Source organism: Calidris pugnax, unplaced genomic scaffold (assembly GCF_001431845.1).
Source record: "Calidris pugnax isolate Ruff unplaced genomic scaffold, ASM143184v1 scaffold252, whole genome shotgun sequence".
Classification (NCBI taxonomy): domain Eukaryota; kingdom Metazoa; phylum Chordata; class Aves; order Charadriiformes; family Scolopacidae; genus Calidris; species Calidris pugnax.
The window spans coordinates 732,135-756,697 of NW_015091118.1; the positions used below are offsets into that span (position 1 = coordinate 732,135).

Below are 24,563 nucleotides of genomic sequence, written 5' to 3' on the forward strand. Positions count from 1 at the left end.
GGGTGAAAAGAAGGAAGTGGGCTTAGTTATGCACTGTGATTGAATATAGATGTGGGACCTCTTGTATAAAAAACCCATAAAATGCACTCACTTACATAAAGAAGAGTAGCCTGAAAAACTTTCTGGCAGCCTCTTTAGGACAGCTTGAAAACACAAAATCATTATATTTTAAATCAGAGAACACAGGAGACTGTTTTCTGTGTGTTTGCATGTAGTGAGAAACCTTTAATGATCTTGGAATGATCAAAAGGACATCAGCAGGTTTCCTTTGACAATTATTGAAGAAATAACCTACATCTGGAGATGGCAGAGGGCTAAATAAGGATCACTCTTTGGTCTTGCTGATAAAACAGAAATCATGAAGGGCTATTTAAATCTTATACTCGTTAAATTACCCAAATGACCTTGATGGTTCTGAAATGTCAAATGGACTGTCTTAATTATGCAGCAAATTGGAAATTTTTAAAGAACAAATATATCCTAGGGCTACTTGTACAACAAGAATTTGGCAATATTGTATTCTGGTCAGGTTTGGGTAGCAACTGGTGAAACCATACAGCCATAAGTATAACATTTGCATGTTGAGTGAAGATCAGTGGCAGGGTTGTTATCTTCCTATGCATATGATAATAAAAGTAGAAGCAACAGTCTTCTTTCTTGAAGACAGCAGAAAAACAATATCCAATTAAATGTAATTAAAATGGGGTTTGTTTGTAATAAAAGTTTACAGATGTAATTTTTAGGCAAAACAATCTCTTCTTGAATATAAGACTAAGCATAACAAACAGTTCTACTGACATAAATTTTATTGGAAAGAATAGGTGCAGTGGTTTTGAAAAATTACAGTTGTATAAAGTGTGTTTTGATGCTGCTGTTGCCAGTTCTTTTCATTAAAATTCATATGATGACATCTTTATCTTATTGAGTGGGTGGATGCAATTGTAGAAGTGTAGAAGTATAGCAAGAAAGAATTTGGCAATGTTTACTTGTTTGAGTATAAACAGGTCTATCAAATCAAATAATTGCAGAAATTCAGAGAGAGTATCAAATTATTATTATGATGAAAAAAACATATTTATAAAAGTCTTAACAAAGAGAAAGGGTATATGAAAATGAAAAACCTAACAATATTTTTCCTAGGTATTTCGGGAATCTGTCATATTTTGTAGAACTCATTTTCATTAAGGGACTACATCAACTGCTTATGCCATCCTTAAACTGCACTAAATCAGAGAAACTTCCCGGAAAGTAAAATTCTGCACATAAAGGAACAAACAGAACTGAGTTTTTCAGGTCCTAATTTTGGTGGTCTGTTATTTGTTTTTCACAAAATGGTATATGAAAAACTTTTTTTACCAGTTCCTTATTTTTCATTCTCCTGAAAAAACGTGTCATCTGAAGGTGAATAGTGTTTTCTTCTTGGAAAGATAAATGAACTCTGGTAGTGATTAGAGCTTCACCAGGAAATATCTCTTGAGCACTGGAATCTAGGCAGCTACCATACATTACATCTCTTTCTTAAAGGCATTTCCTTGTCAAAAGTCTGGGAGAGTCCTCCAGTGTAACAGGTGCAGATATAAATGAACGGCAACTGTTAATCTCGATTTGCAAGTAGTTCCTTTAAACATTGGGTCTTAGTTGAATTATGGTAACTTATTCTACAGGGGCTGTAAGCTCATCACAATCCATATCATTAGTATATGTAAGGTCAGGAGACTGAGAAGCCACCTTGTCGATGATGCTGCTTCTGAACAATAGAGCAGCAAAAGCCCTCAAAATTATCTGGAGGTCTCATGAGGACCTGTTCCTCGTGTAGCACTTAAATATTAATATTTAGGCCTGGTCATCGATATCTTTTTTTTTTTTTTTTTTTGCTGGAAATAAAACATGTTCCTGAATAAGACACATTTTGATTCCAGACTCTGTGCCTTCAAGAAGGGATGTGGTTGATTGTGTCCTCCAGTGGGCCTCATCTTTTACACCTTGTAGCCACTTCTGCCAGAGTCCTCTGGTGCTGGTACTGTCACGGGTATTGAACAATCTTTCTCCAAAGTGGTGACATCAGTGTACCAAATAAGAGAGGGAACACAACAACAATGTATCTTGGCTTTGGGCTTTTGGAGAAGGGGAGAGGCTGAATTGTTCCTTGAAGACATCCTGACTGGTTGGGCTTGTGGGAGCAGGTGCTGGATGTCACGGCATGCATGTGCTGCCAGTTACAGGTGCAGACAAGCCCAAAAAAGCAATCAGAAAAGCTGCTAAACCAGAGATTTGGCCTTTCACTGGTGTATAATTATGAAAGACATCCGGCATCCCTTAAGCAGAACTTTGTTACCAATCCATAGTTAGGAGTAATGGAGAGAAAACAGGTTTAAGGCAAGTGCTCACCAAACATTACGCATCGTTTTTAGACTCTGTCTGTACACAGTGAAAGGAAACCTCAGGGGCTCAATTCATCTGACCTACCTGAGGTATCTAGTGTAGGATGAACTCAATTACAACCTAGAAGGGCCTGTTTCTTCTCACTGAGTATAAAGAGAGCTGGTTGATGACCTCCCATTTCATCATCATAAATATCACAATTTAGTTGAGTTTAAAGATATCTGTTTTTTTCAACCTTGCACTCCTGCAAGATAGGAAAGAATATTACCAAACTGAAATATGGAAAATTCTGGTGAATTTTTTTGGCTGTGGAGGAGAAGAGAAACCCATATGAAAAATGTCTAGAATTTTTCATATTTATCTAATACCCTACAGGCCATAGTAAATTTTGCTGTGTGTTCTTGCTGCAATCTGATATAAAACCAGAATTCAGGAAACTCCTGTGAAGAGAGACATAGGAACAGTTGCCCACTACTTGAAAGAAATGGAAGTTGTAGGTTCAGATGGCTTGTTTAGGTGCTTTGTCAGGCCAGAGACTGTCAAGTTAGAATGGGCAAAAACAGAGGGTATGTCCGTGTGCTGCTAAATGAGAGGACCAACAAGCCAGTTCCAGTGCTGGAGCCATGATTCTCCTCCTGCTTAACTCTTGGCTCACTCCTTGGCTATTTGTTTCCAGCAGGCTCCAGACAGAAACAGCCTTAAGCACTGAGACTTGGCTGAAAATTGACTCTAAATTAGCAGTGTAGGCGCAGCCAGAGAGTCTAAATGTGAAATAAAATGGTGCTAGCAATGCATGGTACTGCATACATCATCGTTCCACCTGCCTCAGGTAGGTGCAAAATCTTATTAGACCCTTTACAAAATAACTGTATTGGTCTTCTGAGTAACCAGCAAGAAAACAGGGCAGTGAAATGCATATGTAGATATATATGCTTAAATAACAAAAGGAGTTGGATCAAGATCAGCTTTTTAATTCATATCATCCCTGCTGCTGTGGAACCTGATAATGGATTTCAGCTGCGATTAAGGGCGATTTGAACTGAAGACCTTATTGGAATTGTGACTGCGGATGATAAAAGAAACCCCTCAGATGATCATAATCAAGATATTGTTTGTGCGCAAATAGAAATTGAGTATTCAGCTTGTGTTTTCTCCTTTCATCTTCGTACAGAGGTTGCTCACTTCTCATGTCCCTCTTTTTCCCATTTTGCTGCACTAACGAGTTTTTAATGCAAAGGAAAAGTGATTATAAGCAGTGAAGCAAAGACAGCTTTATAGAGCAAGACTGAGGAATTGAAGACGTAGATCAGAGCTATCCACCAACCTAAGATGAAAGAGAAGTTCATGAAAACAGAGACATATAGATAGCTTTGATTTCATTATCATTAGACAAGAAAGGATGAAAAATGGAGTAGCTATAAAGCTGTTCATACTAGTAAGTTGCCTATACTAATAAAAGAGTCTAAGCAGAAAGCATTAAAGCGGTAACATAGAACAGGAAAACATCCTACAGTAAAATTTTTGTTCAGATCTAGTTTTAGTGTACTGTAATGTGATTACCAAATTGTAATAATGTAAAAAATACAAATATTATGTATGTATTAAATATTTTATTCCTTGATGCTGTGTTTTCCTTTCATTGTTAAGCATGGGTTATTTGTTTGGACTTTTCTGCCCCTTTCCTTTTGAACACAGACTCTGGAGATTGTATTTCTATTACTGATTTCATGGTTTATCAGATTTTGAATTGCAGACAAATTAAAGAGTTGGTGGCTTTTATAGGAAGCTTTTGTTTGGTAGATACATGTAGCTAGTTATAATATTCACAAGAGAAGTACCTAATTACATTTGAAAGGTGCTTGACTAGATAAAGAATGATTTGTGTACAGTGTTTTCTGATTGCAGTTAAAAAACTAATACAGAAAATTAGCAGCTGGGAGTGGGGAGGAGTAATAAATGTTCTTGTTCTGAGAAATAACAAATTTGTTCCTCCAAGATTAAGCCAATCATAATGCCTCACTTCACTTTTGCTCTTATATTTTTTTTTCATTAAGTATAAATTAAATAAACACTAAAGCAAAACTGTTTTCCAGGAAATATGCAGTCATCACAAAACCTAAACCAGCATGGTTCCTGAACAATATCTATATTATTTTTGATTAATCAATATTTTCTGGCCAGATAAAAAAAACACCTGACTAGTTTTAGCTAAGGGACACTTTGAAATTCTTCTGAGATTTTAATAATAGAAGTATTTTCATTACTCTGCAGTTTATTTACGATATAAACAGCTTTTGTAGCTTTCTCAGATGTGGTACTCTACCCATTTAAGAAATAAGGAAACTAAGAAAGGGGTGTTAAGTGAGTTGCCTAGAGGGACAGAAAAAATCCATGTCAGACTGGAACAAGGTTTCAGAATACTGCTTAAATCAGTGTCATGTCTTCAGCTGATAGATTTCTTGTCCAGTGCAATCCATTTTGGTGCTCTACATTTTGTAGCTTAATTTATTTTGACACTGAAACTCAGCGTAAGAATTGCATTAACATTCAGTGCCTTTTTGCCATTCAGCTGTCTATTGCAAAGGTCCTCTGTCATGTTCTTGCCCTAGGTTAATATAGTAAACAAGATGTATTTCAGTATATGTATCAGTGAGTGGTTTTTACATAAGTACTATGCATTTCCTGTCTGTTTTTGTATCACAAAGTAAATTGGAGCTCGTAAGGCAATGAATAATTAATCTTTCTCCATTTGTGAGAATAATTTTTAGAAACGCGTCTTCTATTTTTGACATGGAACTATTACCTTGGAAACTATTTAAACATTTGCACGTAGTCCATGAACATGCTATATCAAATATCAGTCATATTATGTAAGTGACTTAGTTATCCATTATTTCAGTGTTTTACATACTGAACTTTTCCTGTTTTCCAGTTTATAGGCTTGGTTGCATGGCATTAAAGACAAAGGGGGCTAAGTAGTCTACAATTTAGATCGCCTCACCTTTATGTTGAAATATGTGCTTCAGTAACCTGATCATACTGGAACATCTGTGCAATAACCCTACCAAATTACCTTCCATGTGCATTTAAGGAATTGTCTGATTTTATTTTTTCTTTAGGTCAATGGAACAGAAATTGAATATGAATTTGAAGAAATTACTTTGGAGAGGGTAAGTACAATTTATTCTTCTCTTGTAGGAAAAAATATAATCTGGAATACAAATAATGCAATTACTTATAAAATTAAAAGTAGTTAAAAAATAAACTTACTTAGATTTTGAATAAAGATTTCCACTGTTATTCTAAACTATAAAAATGTGAGTGCTACAACAGGGTAAGCTTTTCATGTTTTTAAAATGTTTCAGGTATAGCTACTGGCAGACCAGTATCAACTATCTCAGTGCTTGACTAGATATTTGATTATTGGGAAGAGCCCGTGTGACTTGGTAACTCCCTTTTAGCTTGCAAGCTGGAATAGTGGAATCTTTTATCTTTTAGCCTCTTTGATATCCTTACACATGTGCATGATAATAGAAGTCTTATACCATAAAACAGAATTTGAGAAAGTGTTTCTAATGTTGAAATGGCTGTATAAAAGCTGTGGTCCATATATCTCTGTGTAAAGAACGTGTTTATGCAAGTCTGAATTACATGAGCTATAATCAGGGCTGGCAGTGAAGGTTTTGTTGGCAGTGTGGTTTAAAAGTAGCACAAAATAAGAGAGAAATATAAAATTTGTGCTGCATCATATCTTCCTGGATTTGGTGGGTTTTCCTTGCCTTTTGGTTACATAACTGTTTTCTTCAGACTGTGGGCTTCGTTTGTCACAAGATCAAGACCAGATGGGCCACATGTTGTTTGAGAAAGAAAGTCTAAGCTTTTTCATGTATCATAGCGTTTACTGAGATTTCTAATGGATGCAAGATTGTCATTGCTGAATTCCTTCAATATTCTACCGTAATCCTTTTAATACGAAGTTTCATCACCTTGAAGCAAACACACTTGTGCTTTTTTCTACATAAAATGTTTGAATGCAAGGCTGGATTTACCAAGATGTGACTGATGCCACATGAACAAATGCCTGTAAGGTAGCAAACTACCATTAAATTAGATACTTAGATTATACAATTCATTGCACTTTTTTTTGCATGTTATATTTTTAATTGTCCAGGATAATGAATTTCATAACCATTCCACTTAAAGGGTTACAAGTTTATGTTCTCATTGATTTGCTCTCTCAGGCAAATTATGGAAGAGCAATATATCTTTTTACCATAGCCATCCTCATAGCGGGTAACATATAAGGTTATAGGCACTTTTTATGTACTGTCTCTCAACTTATTTGCGCATCACTAGTTATTCATTGGACTAGAGTTTCCAAAGGTCACTGAACAGAACACATGCCTCCTGGGTGATATTTTGAAAGCCACTTTATTTTTAATAGATGTGTAAGTTATCAGTGTACATATTGCAGAATGAAGGTGATTTGCATCTCCTGTACCTGTCTGATGCAGATAATTAGGTATTCATGATATAATACCACATGATGTTAGTTAAAGACCAATCAACAATAGCAAAAAAAAAGCTTCAGATTTAAGTGGAGGATATTTCAGTTGTTTTCTGGATGCTGCTGAATCTGTGGTTTCTGATTATTGCTGCTTGAAATGTTCTGTCACATGTATTAGTGTTTTGTCTCAAAGGCAGGGTACTGTGTCTGCTGGTTTTTGTGTGAGATATAAAACACAAGTGATTGCCTTTAAATAGCTGTCATTTATGTTAGACTAAAAGCATTTTCAGAAGAAAGACATTCTCTATGTTGATTACCCATTTTCTTCCACAAAACTGCTTTTAGAAATTAGATGGAAAATCATCTCTCTGTATTTAATGGCAAAACTGCAAAATGTTTTAAGGTTGCTGCTGTTGAGAGATAAAAATGTAGTTTGCCCATATCAAACAGTTGGTAATAAACTTTCCATTTAGGTCCAGTTATCCAAGCTACAGAATTCTGCATCCCCAAAACAATCAGATATTTTCTTCATGACATTTATCCACATTTTGATATAGTTCAAAGGGTTTTAGGATGTAAAAGAGAAATCAGTTGAAGGTCTGTTAGGGCTTTTGCACTCTTTCCTGCTTTTATTTTATAGTAGAATGAAAGGGAATGTGGTAAAGGATGGAATACTTCAGGGAATCTCCCAGTCTCTATAGACTTGGCAAGGACACCATTAATTTAATTGTAGGAGGTCACCTTCATCAATAGGTGACATGAATTTCTGGAATGTATTCCTGAAGGGAATTACTGGCTTAAGTATGAGCCTTTCCCCAGGATGATGAGATGGATCTGTCCCTTGGGATAACATAGGACCATTGTGTCAGTGTTGGCAGAATGCGTCCCATGTGGTGCTGGGGAGCAGATCAGCAGGGTCCCAAAAATGCCAGAAGGAAACCTGCTGAAGAACTGGGGGGGATGGACAGTGCAGACCTTGCTGAGCATCACCAGGCTGCCTGAGACCAGGCTGGCATACCAAGAAATGACTGCAAGGATACAGTGGGCTTGTGTAGAAAGCTTTTTTATCTTTGTTTTTTTTTTTTTTTTGCATAATGTTGCTCAGTTGTTTCTATTTAAAATATTGTGTTCTAGTTTACTGTTTAAAAAGACTCGGGGTTTTGAGCTTTAAAAATGATGAATTTGAGGCAGATCCACCTTAAAGCTGTGATCAGTGCTATTCCAGGAGTTAAGGGAGCTGTAAGTATGCCTCTGCCAGCCCCCTCTTTAGTGGCATGCTCTTATCCTTTTACTCTTCTCCAGTTGTGCCAGCCATGTATCAAGTACCATCATCAATCCCTGAGCCCATGAGGATCACTGTTAAATAAGTGATCCTCGTTTAGAGCTCTCATAAGAACCTACTTGAGTAACACAATTAGGCAGTTAAGAGAAATCAAACAAATTCTCTTCTCCAAAAAAACCCAAACAGCCCACAGGTTTGAAATCCTTCAATTACCTTAGAGAATGTGAGTTTCTCTGCTAACTTAACAGGCATAAAATGCAGATCCAGGTGTAGACTAAGACCTGGCAATTTGTAATAATCTACAATGCCCAAATGCACACTTAGACAAAATTCCTTAAAATAAGCTGTTACCCTGCTTTAACTTGGCTATTCAAGACACCGTAAAAAGGAAACTCTACATAAAATGACTCACATTAGCACAGGTATGTTAGTCTTCCGTTACTGCAGGACTTGAAAAACGTATCCAGCACTATCAAGAGACCAATTGGCACTTGTAAATCACTGGTCAGTGTAAGAGATAATGGAATAGACTCTGTGACAAAGCCCAGCCTGACTTCTCTAAGCTGGGGGAAAGTTTTAATTGATTGACTCCTTGGTACAGCACTGTGCTTGGAGACATGTGCTGAAGAGAGGTTTTAATAGAAGTTCACATAATATCAGCCAATATCAATAGTTGCCTTGAAGAAAAGTAAAGAAAGACAGTGGATAACTTAATGATTCATGTTGGATTCATGCGGAGTTCAACGTCTGAGTTCAGATCTCAGTACTTTTTTGCTCGTCTAACCTTGCCTATTCTTTAGATATTAGAGAAAAAAGAGGGCAGTTATGATTAGTAAAGCTGTTTTCACAGAATCTTTTGATGCTTTGGCACGTATTTTCATTCTGTATCTGTATAAAAGTAAAATTACATTACTTTTTGTGGGTTAGACTGTTAATTCTATCAACACTGGAACTAAAGACATCTAAGTTCCCAGTGCATTTGCATCGTGAGATTGACTGACCTTGGTATCTGAACAGGTCAAGCTCTTACTGAGAATTTTCCCAAGGTTGAGACATGCATGAAGTGTCTTGATTTCTTTTTCTTTCATACTCCTGTGGATTCCGTGGCCTATGGTAACAATTCAGGTTACACTGCAGGATGTCACTGTTTTTAATGAACCACATCATTTTACAAAGTTTTTAGGAACTTAGTGGGTTGTTTCCTCCTCACTTTTTCAGATTTGGTTGCAACTGGCTATTGGGCTTACTACAGCAGAGGGACAAACAAGCGTGGATGCTCATGTAGCATAATTATTTCCTTAGAAAATCAGGTTAAAGATATTCCAAAAGAACAAATTCTGGTAGTGTGCTGAGATAACTCTGATATTTTTTTTTTCTGTAGCCACTACATACTCTGTTCAGTGGAGAGACTGAAAATCTGCTCTTTTTTCCTTTGACTCAATATTTCAGTGACATCAAGTGCTGTGAGATTTCATTTTTCTAGTTCAAAATTATTGTTCTGTAAAGGGTTGGGTTTCCACTCAAATATCAACTAGAAAGGCTAAAACTGTAATCATAAGTAAACTTAAAGGGTAAAATTTAAAAAGTCCTGACAAAACAGTGGAAAAAGCATTCCTTGTACATTTTGGTGGAGTAATTAATTTATTTCAGGCCTGGGCTTTTTTTTACTTTGGTATCTTGTAAACCTAAGAGATAATTACTCCTTTACTATTAATTATGCTGTTTTCATCACTAATTTCCTTTGTGAAAATGCAGAAGTTTGCAAAAATATAGAAAGATGCATTCTACTGAATGCTGAAGAGCAGTGGGAATTGTATTCAATGACAAAAGGATTTTTATTTGCCTCAATGTCTTATTTTTTCTATCTATCTATCTTGTTTTAGCAGAGATCGTAGAATCATAGAATTACAGAATCACTGAAGGGGTTGGGTTGGAAGGGACCTTTAAAGGTCATCTAGTCCAACACCCCTGCACTGATCAGAGACATCTTTAACCAGATCAGGTCGCTCAGAGCCCTGTCCAGCCTGACCTGGAATGTTTCCAGGGATGGGGCATCTCCCACCTCTCTGGGCAACATGGCCAGTGTTTCACCACCCTCAGTGCAAAAGGTTTATTCTTTATATCTAGTCTGAATGTACCTCCTTTAGTTTAAAAACATTACCCTTTGTCCTATCACTACAGGCCTTACTAAAAAAATCTGTCCCCATCTTTCCTGTAGGCCTCCTTTGAGTACTGAAAGGCCCCAGTAAGGTTTCCCCAGAGCCTTCTCTTCTCCAGGCTGAACAAACCCAACTCTCTCAGCCTGTTTTCATAGGAGAGGTGCTCCAGTCCTCTGATCATCTTTGTGGTTCTCCTCTGGACTTGCTCTAACAGGTCCATGTCCTTCTTATGTTGGGGGACCCAGAGCTGGACACAGTACTCTAGGTGGGGTCTCACCAGAGTGGAGCAGAGGGGCAGAATCACCTCCCTGGAACTGCTGGCCACACTGGTGGGGATGTAGCCCAGGATGCAGTTGGCCTTCTGGGCTGTGAGCACACATCGCTAGCTCAAGTCCAGCTTGTCATCTACCAAGACCACTGTTTGCTTGTATGTCTGGGAAGTAGGGTTTTCACTATTAGTCAGTAGCGTATCTGCTTTCTGCCTTTTTATAAGGTGTAAGATCCCAGTTGTTCATGCATCAGTAGGCTTTAGCCTCTCAGTAATGAGATTGTAGGACAATGCAGTGCCAGGAAAGTCCTCCTTTATGTGGTTTAGAGTGGAAGAGAGTGGTCAAGAAACGGCCATTAGGAAAAGGTATTTTCAAAGTTTAAAAGCTTATGCCATAGGCACATGCCTTTGGAAAACCCAGAGTGTACAAACCAATATCCAACCATCAACGGCTCCAGTGGAGTGGTCTGACATCTTCTAACAGGAGGAGGTAAATCCTTTAAAGTGGGTGTCCCTCAGGTACCTGCCAAGCTCCACTGAATGCAGTGTTGCTCTCTGAGTGTTTATTTCTGCAGAACTGTAGATGTTTCCTTCACCATTGAGAGCTTTCTGACTGGGTGCCCTTATTACATTTCTTCTTTGCCAGGCTCTGCCTGCTTCCTAAGTGAGAGTAAGTGATAGTTATTTTTGCAGTCTCAGACTGAAATAAATTATAATTTATAAAAGGCAGAATCCTTCTTATTGGCTAGTTTATATCAGGTTTGAAGTAGAATAGTGACCTATAAGGGTTTAGTGCAATAAAGCTCGCCCACAGGATTTTTTTCCTGGAAGGTACCAGTGCAGTCTGCCTACAAGAAGAGGCAGAAGTATCTATGGATGGAGCTGAGTTATCAGCAAACAGAAAATGCGACTCCCAACCTTTTTAATGTTGTGCAGACGATTTGAAAAATTCATCTCTTGGGTATCCATATAGAGTCTTTGCAGTGTATTTCCCTGTGTATGTGTAACACAAAGTTCTGGAAAATGAAAAAAGAAATTAAGTGTAGTGCATGTAATCACTGTGCAGGAAATTCTCTTATGCTTTCTAATTCCAATGACATCTTAGAGTTGGCACTGACGGGCTGTTGTGTCAGTGGTTGTTGTTTACCTTCAGAGAGGTTTGAAGCATTGGGAAGGGCAGGCTCTCTGGCCCCAGGATGCAATGGCTTAAGCAAGGTCTGCGTTCTCCTTTCGTCTCTTGTCCCTCACCAGATTTTGCTTTGACCTTAGGTTGTGCAGGAACGAGCTGATGAAAGGAACTGAAGGAGCCTGGTGTGCAGTCCTGATAATGTGACACTGAAATACCAGGTCAATATTTTCCAAAGCAAGTGCAGAATTTCGTTGCTTTAGTTCAATGACCTAAATTAAGATTCCTTGGAACAACCTGATTTTTTTTGTGACATTACTCGCCCAAAACATGTGACTTTCTGTCACCTCAGAGCAGCCCTAATTTGGCACCCAAAATATAACTAATCACTGGAAAACTTTGTTCTCTGTTCTTATTCTGTCAGAGAGTCATTATGCTGGAACTATTCCTGGTTGTAGAGCCGTGCATGTCTTGTGGGGGCCTGTTCCACCAGTGCTGGGTAGAGGTACAAATCGTGCCACTCTGGAGCATGTGTGGAAAGGCAGAAGAGCTGGGAGAGGGAGGGTTGCACCTTTGGAGGGACAGAAGCCTCTACCCAGTGTTGTTAGCTGTCATTCTCTACATTCAGTATCTCGGACTGGAAACTCAATAAACCCACATAACTGCCTTACTGAAGACTATTGGCTAGAGAAGTGAAGGAACAGCTGTTAATATTATATCCCTCTTAGAGAAGTGAACAAAATGCTTTTATTTATTGCTATTGCTGTTAACAATCACATTGGTACAGGTTGGGAGTGCGGTGAAGTAGAACAGACTATCTGCCCACAGTTTTCTTAAAAGCAGTGATAGGACCAGGAAAAGTAGTCTGTTTAATATTGTCCTCTCCAGATGGGGGAGATCTGGACTGCTTCAGAATATGCACTACCAGAAGAATTTGAGTTACCCAGGGCAAATGGTAAAAAAGCACGTGGCTTTCCACTGAGCCTCTCTTTATACAGAAGAATGTCCTATATTTCATCATTGCTACAGCTGTGCAGGAGGTGCATCCTTTCCCAGCTCTGGAGTGGCAGCACTTCTCATCCCAATAGTCACAACAGAAATGCTGCAAAACCACAGGAAGGGAAGATGAAGGAGAGGAAAAGGCTACAAGAGGCTAGGGAAAAAAATTTTACTTCTACAGTTTATAGCTACACTGTGATTAGGAAAAGAAGCTGAAATAATGCTATACATGTAGCTCCCTCTGGGTGCCTATCAAAGAAATTCATATTTTCATATTGTTATCTTAGAATCTTGCTTTTAAATGTAAGTGTCTGAAAAACATTGCATGGATGCTAGCTCAGTTAAATCAGAATAAATCCGTTTCCTTGGATTTATCGCTGTGATGCCATTTAAACTCCTCTGAGGGCATTATCTCAGTGAAGGATGTCCTCTCCCATGCATGTCTGCTAGCTTATATTTCAGATAGAAAAAAAACCCATAGTTTAGATTTATACTTGATGATTCAAGCTTTCCAAGGCAAAGAATATTTTTATTACTATGAATTAGGCTTCTATTCATTTGTATATTTATTTTTGAAGGTCTATATATTCGCTGGGTATAGTAATTCTTATAGTGGTTTCTGGGTATTTCTTTAGATGAGGGATTCACAATTTGTTTCAGTGAGTCCTCGGGTCCAGGGAAGAGTATTAGAGTTTTTCTGTTGTGTGAGAAGTTTTAAATAACTGCATAGTCTGTTATGAAAGCTCACTGTGGTACTTCAGCATTTTCAAAATAAGTTGAAGCTTTGAAGAATGCTCAAGCAGAAGAAGAAAATTGGAGATTGTTTGATACATTTTTTAAAATTTAATAAAAGTCACTCAACACACTGAGACATTTTGTTCCCCAAGGAGTAAAAGAAATTTCATTCTCTAATATATTGAATTGCAATCCTCAAGTTACTTAAACTCTCTGCTTCGAGTTTCACCAAGAAAACTCACAGGGAATTTGTTCAGGGAGAGCATGTCATTAGGAAATACAGATACTAGAAAGAAGGCCTTAACACAATACTATGAAGTATTCTGAAAGTGATAGCAATGAATTAAAAATCAACTGCAGAAAAAAAAATCCCCAATATTGGTAATGGTGTATATTCCATATCAAAAAAGAAGAAAAGTTGAAAAGTTAAGCAGCATTTATTTAACCATTCAAAACCTACCTATGTGAGTATAGGAAAAATAATTATTCATGTACATTTCTTCTTGAAAGTTATCCTTTTAACTTTGCCAAGATCACTGAGACCTTGAGGCACTTATTATGTGAAAAGTTATTTCATGCAAGTCATAGCTGCCTAGAGGCAATGTTCTGCTGCTGTTTCTTTTAAATTATTATTATATTGACATTTTATTTTTCAGGTAATATCACTCATTTATTGCCTTTCATTTCCGAACTCACTTGCTATCACCAAATAGTTTGCAGTGAGTAATTCTGCTGCTTTTTTTTGGATTATTTATGGCTTTACATGAAAATTGTCTTTACTTTAGATGTAACTCTTTAGGATGTGGCCTTTCAGCTTATTTAGTCTATTAGCTTTGTCTGACAAAGTCCAAGCTTTATCTCACTCGTGTCTGGAATCAGACTGGTTGTGAAACTGCCTTGGTGGGGGAAGGAGAGCAGAAAGTGTCACAGGGGTCTCTTGTGCCATCCCAGGATAAGAGTGGAATACACTTTGCAGGTGCAAATGGCAATGAGTAGCTGAGATTTCTACAGAGTAAACTTTCAAAATATTGCAGTTTCTAAAAGGAGTACATAAGTGTGCATTAGATACTGTTCATGTCATAAAAACAATCTTTGCACAGCGACACAGGGCAGCCTTTTGGAGCTGTATCCTAGTTCTTAGGCTGATGCAGGAACTTTAGCATTCCTTCTATTATTGGACAATATTTTTGCCTGGAAATAATTTTGCAGGAAGAAATCCTTTGTTGGTTTGAGAGTTTAGCACAGATTTAGGGCTGTTCTGAGTGCTCAGAGAGCATCCCAGTTTTCAGGAAGTGCAAAGAAATGGGTATTCTGCTCCACACCGTTCGGTTTTTCCAAACTGGCACAAAAAGCCTGCTAGTAGAAATCAATCTCAGCATATCACCCAAGCAAACCTGGGGTGTCCCACCCTGCAATGCTTCAAATCCATCAGCACTACTCACTGATGAGCAGAGGTGCAAGCTCTTTATTTATTGATTTCCAAATAAACATACCGGTTCTGAACAAAAGCTTCTGGAGTACTAATAGGAGGGTATGTATACACTATCTATACATACACTAAATATGTATACACACATATATATGTGTCTGAGATGCTCGCTTTTCCAAAAAAGTATGTAGGAATCTTCCTTCAGCAAGATTAAGAAAGCAAAGCAGAAAAAAAAAATATGACAAACTAAGGAGCTGCAAAGCAGTGGTTCAGCTCAGTTTTCACTTAGTTGACATTGGCAAATAATATGTAGATTTAAAATGATACATAAATTTAAATAAATGAGAACAATAAACCTCAATTTACTGGTAGAAAATGAATCATTCTGGAGATGATAGTAATCATCTTGCAACAAAGATGGTCATTTTTGAGGCAGGATTTTTAAAAGGTATCTTTGATGTACTGGATTTGTCTCTTCAGAAAAAGCAATGTATTGCATCGCAGAAAATTGCCTTTCATTTTTCTTATTAATTTGGAATCAATTGTAATGCATAAATGAGGGCCACTCAACCTTGAGGAATCAGTATGCCACTGAGGTAGGGAATAACATTGCAAAGACAGAGAGAAATAAGGGAGAGAAAAAAGGAGGAAATAATCTGCGGGTTTACTCAGACTGAATTCCACAACTGTCATGGCTGTGCATCATAACATAGTAATACGGTATCACAATAAACATTTCTAATCTGCTTTTAGGATGCAGCATTGCAGTTATTTTCTATTCTCATGCAGTTATATTTGAAGCAGTCAGAAGATCGTTTGTCTTCCACTTAAAACTACCATCCAGCTCCTCTCTGACACCATGAAGGGAAGAAAAGCTCTTTCTTGTCAAAAGAGGGTCAAGAATTGATCTGGTACACATTTTTGCAAAGAAGTTTTGAAGGAACAATGGTCTACTTTGTAGCATGTAGAAATTCTCTGGAATTACATGGTATAGACCTTTTCCTCTCAAATTTAGTCCCTATATTTAAAACTGCAACTAAATGTCAAATGGGTAAGGTAGCTTCAGGTGTACTAAAGCTGTAAGTAGTTGAAAAGCAATTGTATGCTCTTCATGCATGTTTTATATTGCAAGATACTGCTTTACCCTAAGAGTTTGACCTAGCTGGTGAGTCTCAAGCACGGCTTGAAAGTCACCTTACGCAGCTTAATGTGATATATGAATTCTGACTGAATTCTATGAATAATTTATTTTTTGAGTGGTTTTTAATTTTGCAGAGTTTAACTGGTTGCACTTGGAGCACAATACGCATTTCCTATGCCTCACCTGCAAAGCAGAAGAGAGGCCCAGTCAGCATACTCCCACTGTGAAAGTTTAATACAGGTTGCCATTAACAAGAATTCAACTATATAGGGAAAAAACAAACAAACAAAAACAAACCAATAAAATAAATTCTGAGTTTGTAGCTTTAATCTTTACTAATGTTAAATAATGCTTTAAAGTGCAAGTATTTTTCTCAACTCTGATGATGATGATAATGTACCAAGTGTTTTTATCATATTTCATGGTGGGGAAAATTGAAGCACAGAAATGCAGGCCAGCATGAAAATGCACATATCCTAATCTGTAACCTTGTAGCCTGCTTATTGAAGTACACTTTGAAGAGTGCACAGGGAAAAGTACCTACTCCACTGATAAGAAGGACCTTAATTTACTGAAGTTTAGGAAAAATGGGAAAGAAGATAGCATTTTTATATTCTTCAAATGTCCCTTGAATTTTTAAAAATGCAAAAGTATGTGCACTAACTACTTGTCCATCCAATATTTATTTAGGAATGAGAAATGTATTACAAATAATTAATTTATACAAAACATTGACAAATATAGTTATAAAGTAAATACTTGACAAATAGATGTTTTAATTATATTTCCAAAGCAGAAATAAGGCAGCACTGCACAGTGAGGAACTTTTACCTGTTTTTGCAAATAAACATATAAGATAATTAACACTGAATATTGAAATCATTATTAGATTTTTTTTAAGCAAGGAGATATGCAACTAACATTATAATGAATATGCTTAAAGAATTCATCTTAAGCTTTCCCATAGAAATCTAGAGATCTATTGTTATAATTCAAATGGGGGGAATGCCTTTCTGAAAGGGAGCTTTGAAAAGGAACATGACATTTCTAGGTGCATTCATTATAATGCAGCTGAGGGAGAAATGAGAGTCAGGTGTGTGTGTGTATAGATCTACAGTAAAAAGAAATTGTAACTGCTTTGAGCTATAAATTTTGAGCTAAAGTAACAAAAGCTATTAAAAATCAATGTCTACCCTGTTTTCCACCTCCAAACAATGCCATTACTCATCTTTCCCAGCAGCTGAGAAATATCTATCGAAACAGGAGGAAAACCATGATCTTCCTGAAACTTCAGTGCTAGTTTAACTGAATGGAAGGAAATCAGATAAATCAAAATGTAGCAAGGACTTAGAGTCTAATGAAACGCTATATGAACAAAGCCCCAAACTATCTTTAATTATGAGAATGGGCTAGGGCTTTGCTTTTCCAATCTGATTTCTGAAGGAGTTAGTTGAACAGTGTCTGCATCTGTCATGCTGAGTTTTCAAAAGATCTTTGAGTACTGAAGAAATGTCAATGTATTGAAGGAGAGCTAATGCCGGTGGTGCTTAAAAAGAGTAAATGGGATGCTGTGAGTCACCATGGTATCTGTGTAGGTCAGAGTAAAAGGAGTGCCAGACTGTGCTGGGTAAAACACAGTTAGGTATTATAAACTGGCCAAATCTGAAGTCATATGTCAAGAAAGAGAATACAGCCTGCGTATGAAATCAAGAGCTCCCACCTGGAAAGCAATGAATCTGCAAAAAGTCCTGGGCCTCCCTGGCTGGTCATCAGCCCAAAACAAATTTTCAGTCTGCTGTTGTAGCCAAAGGTCTAGTGAAGATCTTAGGTGGATAATTGAGGACTGTAGAGTAGAATGGGTTTTGGGATGTGGAGTACAACAGGATTTGGGACCTAATGGCACCTAATGGAATATCTTGCTTAATTCTACTTGAAAAAAGATACTGAGTGTATTCAGGGGAGGCCTTTAGAAGTATAGTGACTTTGGAAAACATGCCCTCTTAATGAAAGACACAGGAAGCTTCATGAACTTGCTTCTTGGGGCAGTGAAGATGGGGAATGAATGGATGACTTGGTCAGAGAAAACATGCACTTACATGAGAAATAACTTTCAAGAGAGTGTTCTTCATCCTATCTGGGAGGAGAGAACAAGACGTGATGGCTTGATGTTGAATTCAGACAAGTTGAGACTGGACATAAATATGTTAATAGGTTAGCAATGACAAATGAGACTGGATTAAAGTTTTAGGAAAGGCAAAAGAGTGTTAGACAGCAAGGAAGACAGCAGTTGATGAGAAAAAAGAAAAGAAGCATAATATAAGAACTAAGGAGGAATATTAATGAATGCAGAAAAGGTTGTCAAACCCTAACAAATCTGATAAAGGGCAAAAATTGATATTTTGGGAAGGACAAAAGACACAACCAAATGTTGGTGGTTCAGACCAGGATCACCCATGTCAGTGTATGCATGTGACACAAGCCTGTGTATGTAGCATGTTTTTCAGAAATCAGCAAGGTAAACCGAAGGCTCAGAAACAGCACAGCATCCTTTACTGCCATCCTTCCTTTGCTTTATGAATAGTAGCAGACATAAGTTAGCAAGGCATTAAAGCTATGGTTTTGATTTGCAAAAAAAAGTTCTCAGGAAATGCAAGGAGACAGATGTGTGTTCAATTTGTGTCAGGAGGGAGAGAACTGCAAGGCCTATCCTGGCTTTTGTCTCCCTTTTTGTAGTCATTGCTCTGCATAAGAAAGAGACATTGTGGAATTAAGTGATATTTTTCTCCAGAGATGATTTAAGTAGGTCCTACAACCTATATTAGGCAGGAGCTCAAGGTAAATGATCCAGTTGTGTCCTCTGTCTTAGATTAACTTTGAGGCATTGATTACCTACTTGGACATAATTAAAAAGGTGACATTTTTCTAAAAATGTATTTGTAAATTAAATATTTGTATCTCTTTGTTCTGAGGAAAAGGGTATTTCAGGTGCATAATGACTGATACTAAATACTATCATTTTAACGATGACCAGAGTTAGCAGAGATCAGCCCCACAAGTGCTTAATGTTCACCAGATGATATATCAGAATGTCGTTATGGAAACCAGTCTTCCATAAACGGAGACTGAACTCTGTGTGGCCAAAGTGATTTTTTATAGGATTTTTGAAACCTTCAGGAAAAGTAGTCTTCGGCTTGCCCAAATTTACCTATGAAATAGTGGAGGAGGGATAGAGAAACATTTCAATATGAATAAAGAAAACAGAATTTGTTTGTGAAAAATATATGCTCATTGAAACCAATTGCCAAAAAAAGTGGTTGAAATAACACACACTTGAAATAAACAAAATTTTAAAATAGGAATAAACATTAGACAAATCATCCTACCTGAAGTGGAAATAAAAACAGTAACAGCTGTTATGGGACAGAAATGTATGCTTTGGAAATTATTGCATTTTTATTCCTCATATTATTCTGCTATGCTTAACAAGAATTTTGCTTGTATTGTATTTTCTCAGGTAAATCTACTCTTTAGATGCTATGGCTAACTAGCAAAAGTGATTTATAAAGACAAAAGCTGTTGGTTCACTGGAAAACAGAGTGTATGTGTGAAAAATGCACAAGTCAAAGTGAGTAATGAATCACAGTGCAGGAACCAAGCTGGATCCTGGAGGAGAGCAGCATGGCCTTCCTGGCCGCAAGAGCACACTGTTTACTCATTGTCATTTTACTGTCCACCAGGACCCCTAGATCTTTCTCTTCAGTAGAATGCCGTTACTGGAAACCAGTCTTCCATAAATGGAGACTGAACTCTGTATGGCCATTTTTGAAACCTTCAGGAAAAGTAGTCTTCGGCTTGTCCAAATTTACCTATGAAATAGTGGAGGAGGGATAGAGAAACATTTCAATATGAATAAAGAAAACAGAATTTGTTTGTGAAAAATATATGCTCATTGAAACCAATTGCCAAAAAAAGTGGTTGAAATAACACACACTTGAAATAAACAAAATTTTAAAATAGGAATAAACATTAGACAAATCATCCTACCTGAAGTGGAAATAAAAACAGTAACAGCTGTTATGGGACAGAAATGTATGCTTTGGAAATTATTGCATTTTTATTCCTTATATTATTCTGCTATGCTTAACAAGAATTTTGCTTGTATTGTATTTTCTCAGGTAAATCTACTCTTTAGATGCTATGGCTAACTAGCAAAAGTGATTTATAAAGACAAAAGCTGTTGGTTCACTGGAAAACAGAGTGTATGTGTGAAAAATGCACAAGTCAAAGTGAGTAATGAATCACAGTGCAGGAACCAAGCTGGATCCTGGAGGAGAGCAGCGCTAAAGGCAGCATAACCACATTAACCATTTCTTAACAGGACCATGTGCAGCGATACACTGACAGGACTGTGATGCTGAATAGAGTCAATATACTCCAGTATACACCACAGAGTCACTCAGTTTGCAGTTCTTTGCATAGCAATACATTCAAAGTATAACTACGTCCAAAAACCCCACAAAACCCACTAGTGGTCAGGTGTGCAGTGAAAAGCTAAGTCATGAAGAGGTTGATAAGAGCTTGAAAATGATAGAGCAGAAAAGCTCCAAACAAGGTGGGTATAGTTGGAGGTGAATTTCAGGCTGCATAGGGATCTGCAGCCTACAAGAGAGAAAGGTTTTGTTGAGAAACTGGATGGCAAACCAACATCTTCAAAGGTTAAATTGAACATGGAACTAGAACTGTAAATATTATTATAACTTTTAGCAAAATCTCAAAGGCCCCAAATCCTCTCTCCTTCTTGAAAATTTAGAATAACAAAAATTTAGGGACAGTATGCAAACAGGGATACCCTGGATAATGGCATCAAAAAGAAAATGCAGCATTTTTATATATTTCTTCCTTTTCCAATTAGCGTCTGCTTTCTTTCCTTCTTCCTTTTAGAAAAAAAATCACATTTTTGAAGACTTCACAGTGTAAGAATTGGCTTTATAAATAATTCTAATAATAAGTAAAGAGCAAAGTTATGTACCATCTGCTTTCTTTCGTTCTTCCTTTTAGAAAAAAATCACATTTTTGAAGACTTTATAGTGTAAAAATTGGCTTTATAAATAATTGTAATAATAAGTAAAGAGCAAAGTTATGTACCCGTGAAGATACCTGGTAAATTGGTTCTCAGGATTAGTGTGTGTTGTTTTCTAAATTAGATTTTCCAAAAAAGAGAAGAATTCCAGATCATTTGTTTATCCTGCATGTGCTTGCCTTGTAAATATCTCTCAGAGCCACATCAGTAGAAAAGCTGTTACTTCTTTGAAAAAAAAAAGTATTGGTAAGAGTAATAGTTGGATATAAAGCATCTCAAAGTTTTGCCTTTTAAAAAAAAAAAGTACTGGTAAAAGTAATACTTGGATATAAAGCATCTCAAAGTTTTGCCTTAGAGGATACTATTTATGTGGATAGGATATTTAACAAGTTCTGCAGTAAAGGTAGTGATTCACCTGGATAATATAATAATGCATTTATCTCCTCCACATTTGGGAGAAAGGGAGCTGCTGCCTTTTCTAAAGGTGGTATTTGTGGGTCAGATTGAGAAAGGGACTGAGGTGGCCAAAACAGCCACACAGATGAAATGCAGGCTTCAAACTCAAAAAAGGTGCAGAGCAATTTAGGTACCACAGGATCCACGTGCATTTCAGAATGTGCTGCCATTGATGCTGGTGACCTCAATTCCACTCTTGTGCTCTCCTGGAAGCACTGCTGCTCATAGATCACCACTTGTCTTTCAGCTGGCACCATATGAGATACATGAACATAATGTCTTCAGGTTTGAGTCACTTAAGAAGTTCGATTTCCCAGAGGCACTCTGAACCTGCTCATTTAATAGGCATGGAAGAAAAGACGTGGTAGCTGCCAATCTGTTCCTCCCCCACCATTCAGGTGGAGACATGTGTGATTAAGATCTCCTTAACCTGCCGAGCTATGAATAAAGTTCACATTTCCTAAGAAAGCACTGTCCTCCCCAGGCAATTTGCATCCATATGATATGGAGATGTTTGAGCCTTCCTTTCAAAGGAGAAAGAGGAAAGAAAAGCTACTGTGGAGTCAAGAATTCATGGTTATCAGGGCCAGGAAAGCATCATATTAGAGGGAACTTGTTTCTGTAGCCCAAGGATGTTAATCTTTCCCAGGGAGGCTGGCATTTGTTTTAAGGGACTACTAGGATATTTTACATTTTAAAATGTCCTAATCTAAAACGCAGGGAAAACATTAGGTGCAAGCTCAGTGAATGAGTAGAACACTGGATCTCAGGTCTCATTCTATTTCCAGCTGCGATGGGTTATCTGTTCTTGAAGTGCTGGTCTTTTTAGTACTCCAAAGATCTGTGAAAGTTGTTATTCAGGATGCTACACTTGATTTACTGACTCCTGGTCTGATGTAGAGTTAGGAATATGGCTTTGTTTTAATTTCTAAATAAGACAATCCTCATTTGCCACATTGCTAGGATACAGTAGTACCAGCCGGAAAAATTTTGCTAAAACTTTTAACAGATGGATTTAAATCTTTGTTTTTGACATTTTTAACCTGAACACATCTGGGAGACAATTCAGAGTTTCTGGCAGTATCCGAAACACTTTTGGGAAATTACATGAGTTGTTGCATTGATCAGAACAACTGATCCAAACCACTCCTGCAACAGCAAGGCCTTTTAAAAGTGCACTGCAAAGCGTTCCAGGGATTTGAAGGTCACAGTGTTTGCATCACAGACAATGGTGTATGCTTCAAAACAAAAGTGCTGCAAGGAAAGCATATATGAGAGTTCTCTTTGGATGTAAAAAAGGGCAGCATATCCCCATAACACAACATTTGGGAGCTCTAAAATTTATACTGTGGTAAACCCAGTCACTAGACATTTGTCATTTAATTGATCGGTGGCAAGAGTGATGTCAACATCAATTTGAAGAGACTGCTGCAGAAAACGGGAGCTGATTTTGTAGGTTTTTGCTTGGTTTTTTTGAGTGAACATCTCTGTGCTGCAAGGTGGAGCCTGAATTCCTTGTACTGCTGCTGGGAAGGAAGTTTGAAGGCATTAAACACAGGCAAGGCTGAGTGAAAAAGTAAGTCACCCCTCAATCATTTTGTTGTTGTAGCAGTAAATTGTTTGAGAAAACAGTCCATTGTTCTGGGAGATATTGAGAAAGTAGACATTAACCCAGTGAATAACTTAAAGCAGTATGCAAACTTAAATGTATGGAGAAACTATTCTTTCTAATTGTTTTGTTGTAGTGTCATAAGGCATAGACAAGTGCCTGTAAATTTCTCTCCCTTTTTTCTTCTTTTCATTTATTTTCTCTCTCTTTCCTTTTGTCTTTGTAATGTATCAGTTAAATAGTAAAGCACTTAGCAATATACTTTCCTTGAAAAAAGCATACTGAAGCAGCAGTATTGCTTAGAATAGAATTAACTAGCGCTTCTGTTAATCCTGCAAGCTGACTAAATTCAGCCAATTATTTTTTGTTGCTGTTTTTGTGTCAACCAAAACCAGTGTCCTTTCATATTTGGAGGAGAGAAGAGTGTGTTGCTGTTCGCTTGATATTCATACAGCGGTATGTGGCTATTTAACAAACAAAAAAAGGAAAGCAATCTGTAACCTGAAAACATTATGAAAAGAAGCTAGAGAAAGGGCAACATCCTTACTTTTTTAACTTACAGAGGCAGTGAAAAAAAGAATGCTAATGTAGCTGGTAAAAAAGAAAATGAAATAAAAATGAAAAAAATAAAAGGCACCCACCAGAAATTCTAAAGGAATGGGTAGAGAATAGGAATCAGACCATCAGAGAAAACAACAGATGGCATGTTCATCTTGCTTTAGGCACGCACTCATAAACTGATCCAAAGCTTCACCAAGTCAATAGGAGGCTCTTCACAGTCACTAATGGATTTTGGATCTGGCCCTAATGAAGAGGGTGGTATAGGCTAATTGCCTTACTTAGTCTGCGGATAGAGCTGATAGAGGTAGTTTTATAAATGCAAACAAGTAAAAAAGTTTTTTAAAATCCTTCAGCCTAATATCTACAGACCGAAGAGCTCACAGGAACCACAGCAGGCAGAGACTTTGTTCTGTGTTGATTTTGTGTTCCAATCAATATCATTATTCGTGTACTTTTCATGTTTCTATGCAAATATTTTATAACTATTTAATTTAATAATTTTTTTACATGTGCAATGGGGAAAATGCCATGGGGTTATTTAGCTTTTATGCACTCATTTTAGCCTGTTTCTAGTGTTGTCTATTGATCTTTAAAAATACACAGACTAATGCTAGTACAGTAATTATTTTCTCATCTGTTTCACCATTACTTTGCTTATTGATCTCCCCCTATTCTAGTTGAATTTGATTATGGTTGTTTCAATTTTAGTATTTCTGGTTACTGAGAGAAGTAATGCTGGGATTTGTACAAATACAAGAAACTTCTCTATCTGGAGGACATGTGCTAATAACAGATATGAGGTATTCCTGGATTTTGTAGTTAATACATT

General features: G+C 37.2%; 1 protein-coding gene across 26 annotated transcripts in view; it reads left to right on the forward strand.

Annotated features, from left to right (window-relative positions):
- Nucleotides 1–24,563, forward strand: part of DLG2 (discs, large homolog 2 (Drosophila)) — a 1,063,278-nt gene that overhangs the window by 661,812 nt on the left and 376,903 nt on the right. For all 26 annotated transcript variants that reach the window (XM_014958284.1, XM_014958304.1, XM_014958277.1 and 23 more), the window contains one exon: nucleotides 5,502–5,552. In XM_014958284.1, the coding sequence (XP_014813770.1) occupies nucleotides 5,502–5,552 (51 nt within the window). The remainder of the gene's footprint in view (nucleotides 1–5,501; nucleotides 5,553–24,563) is intronic.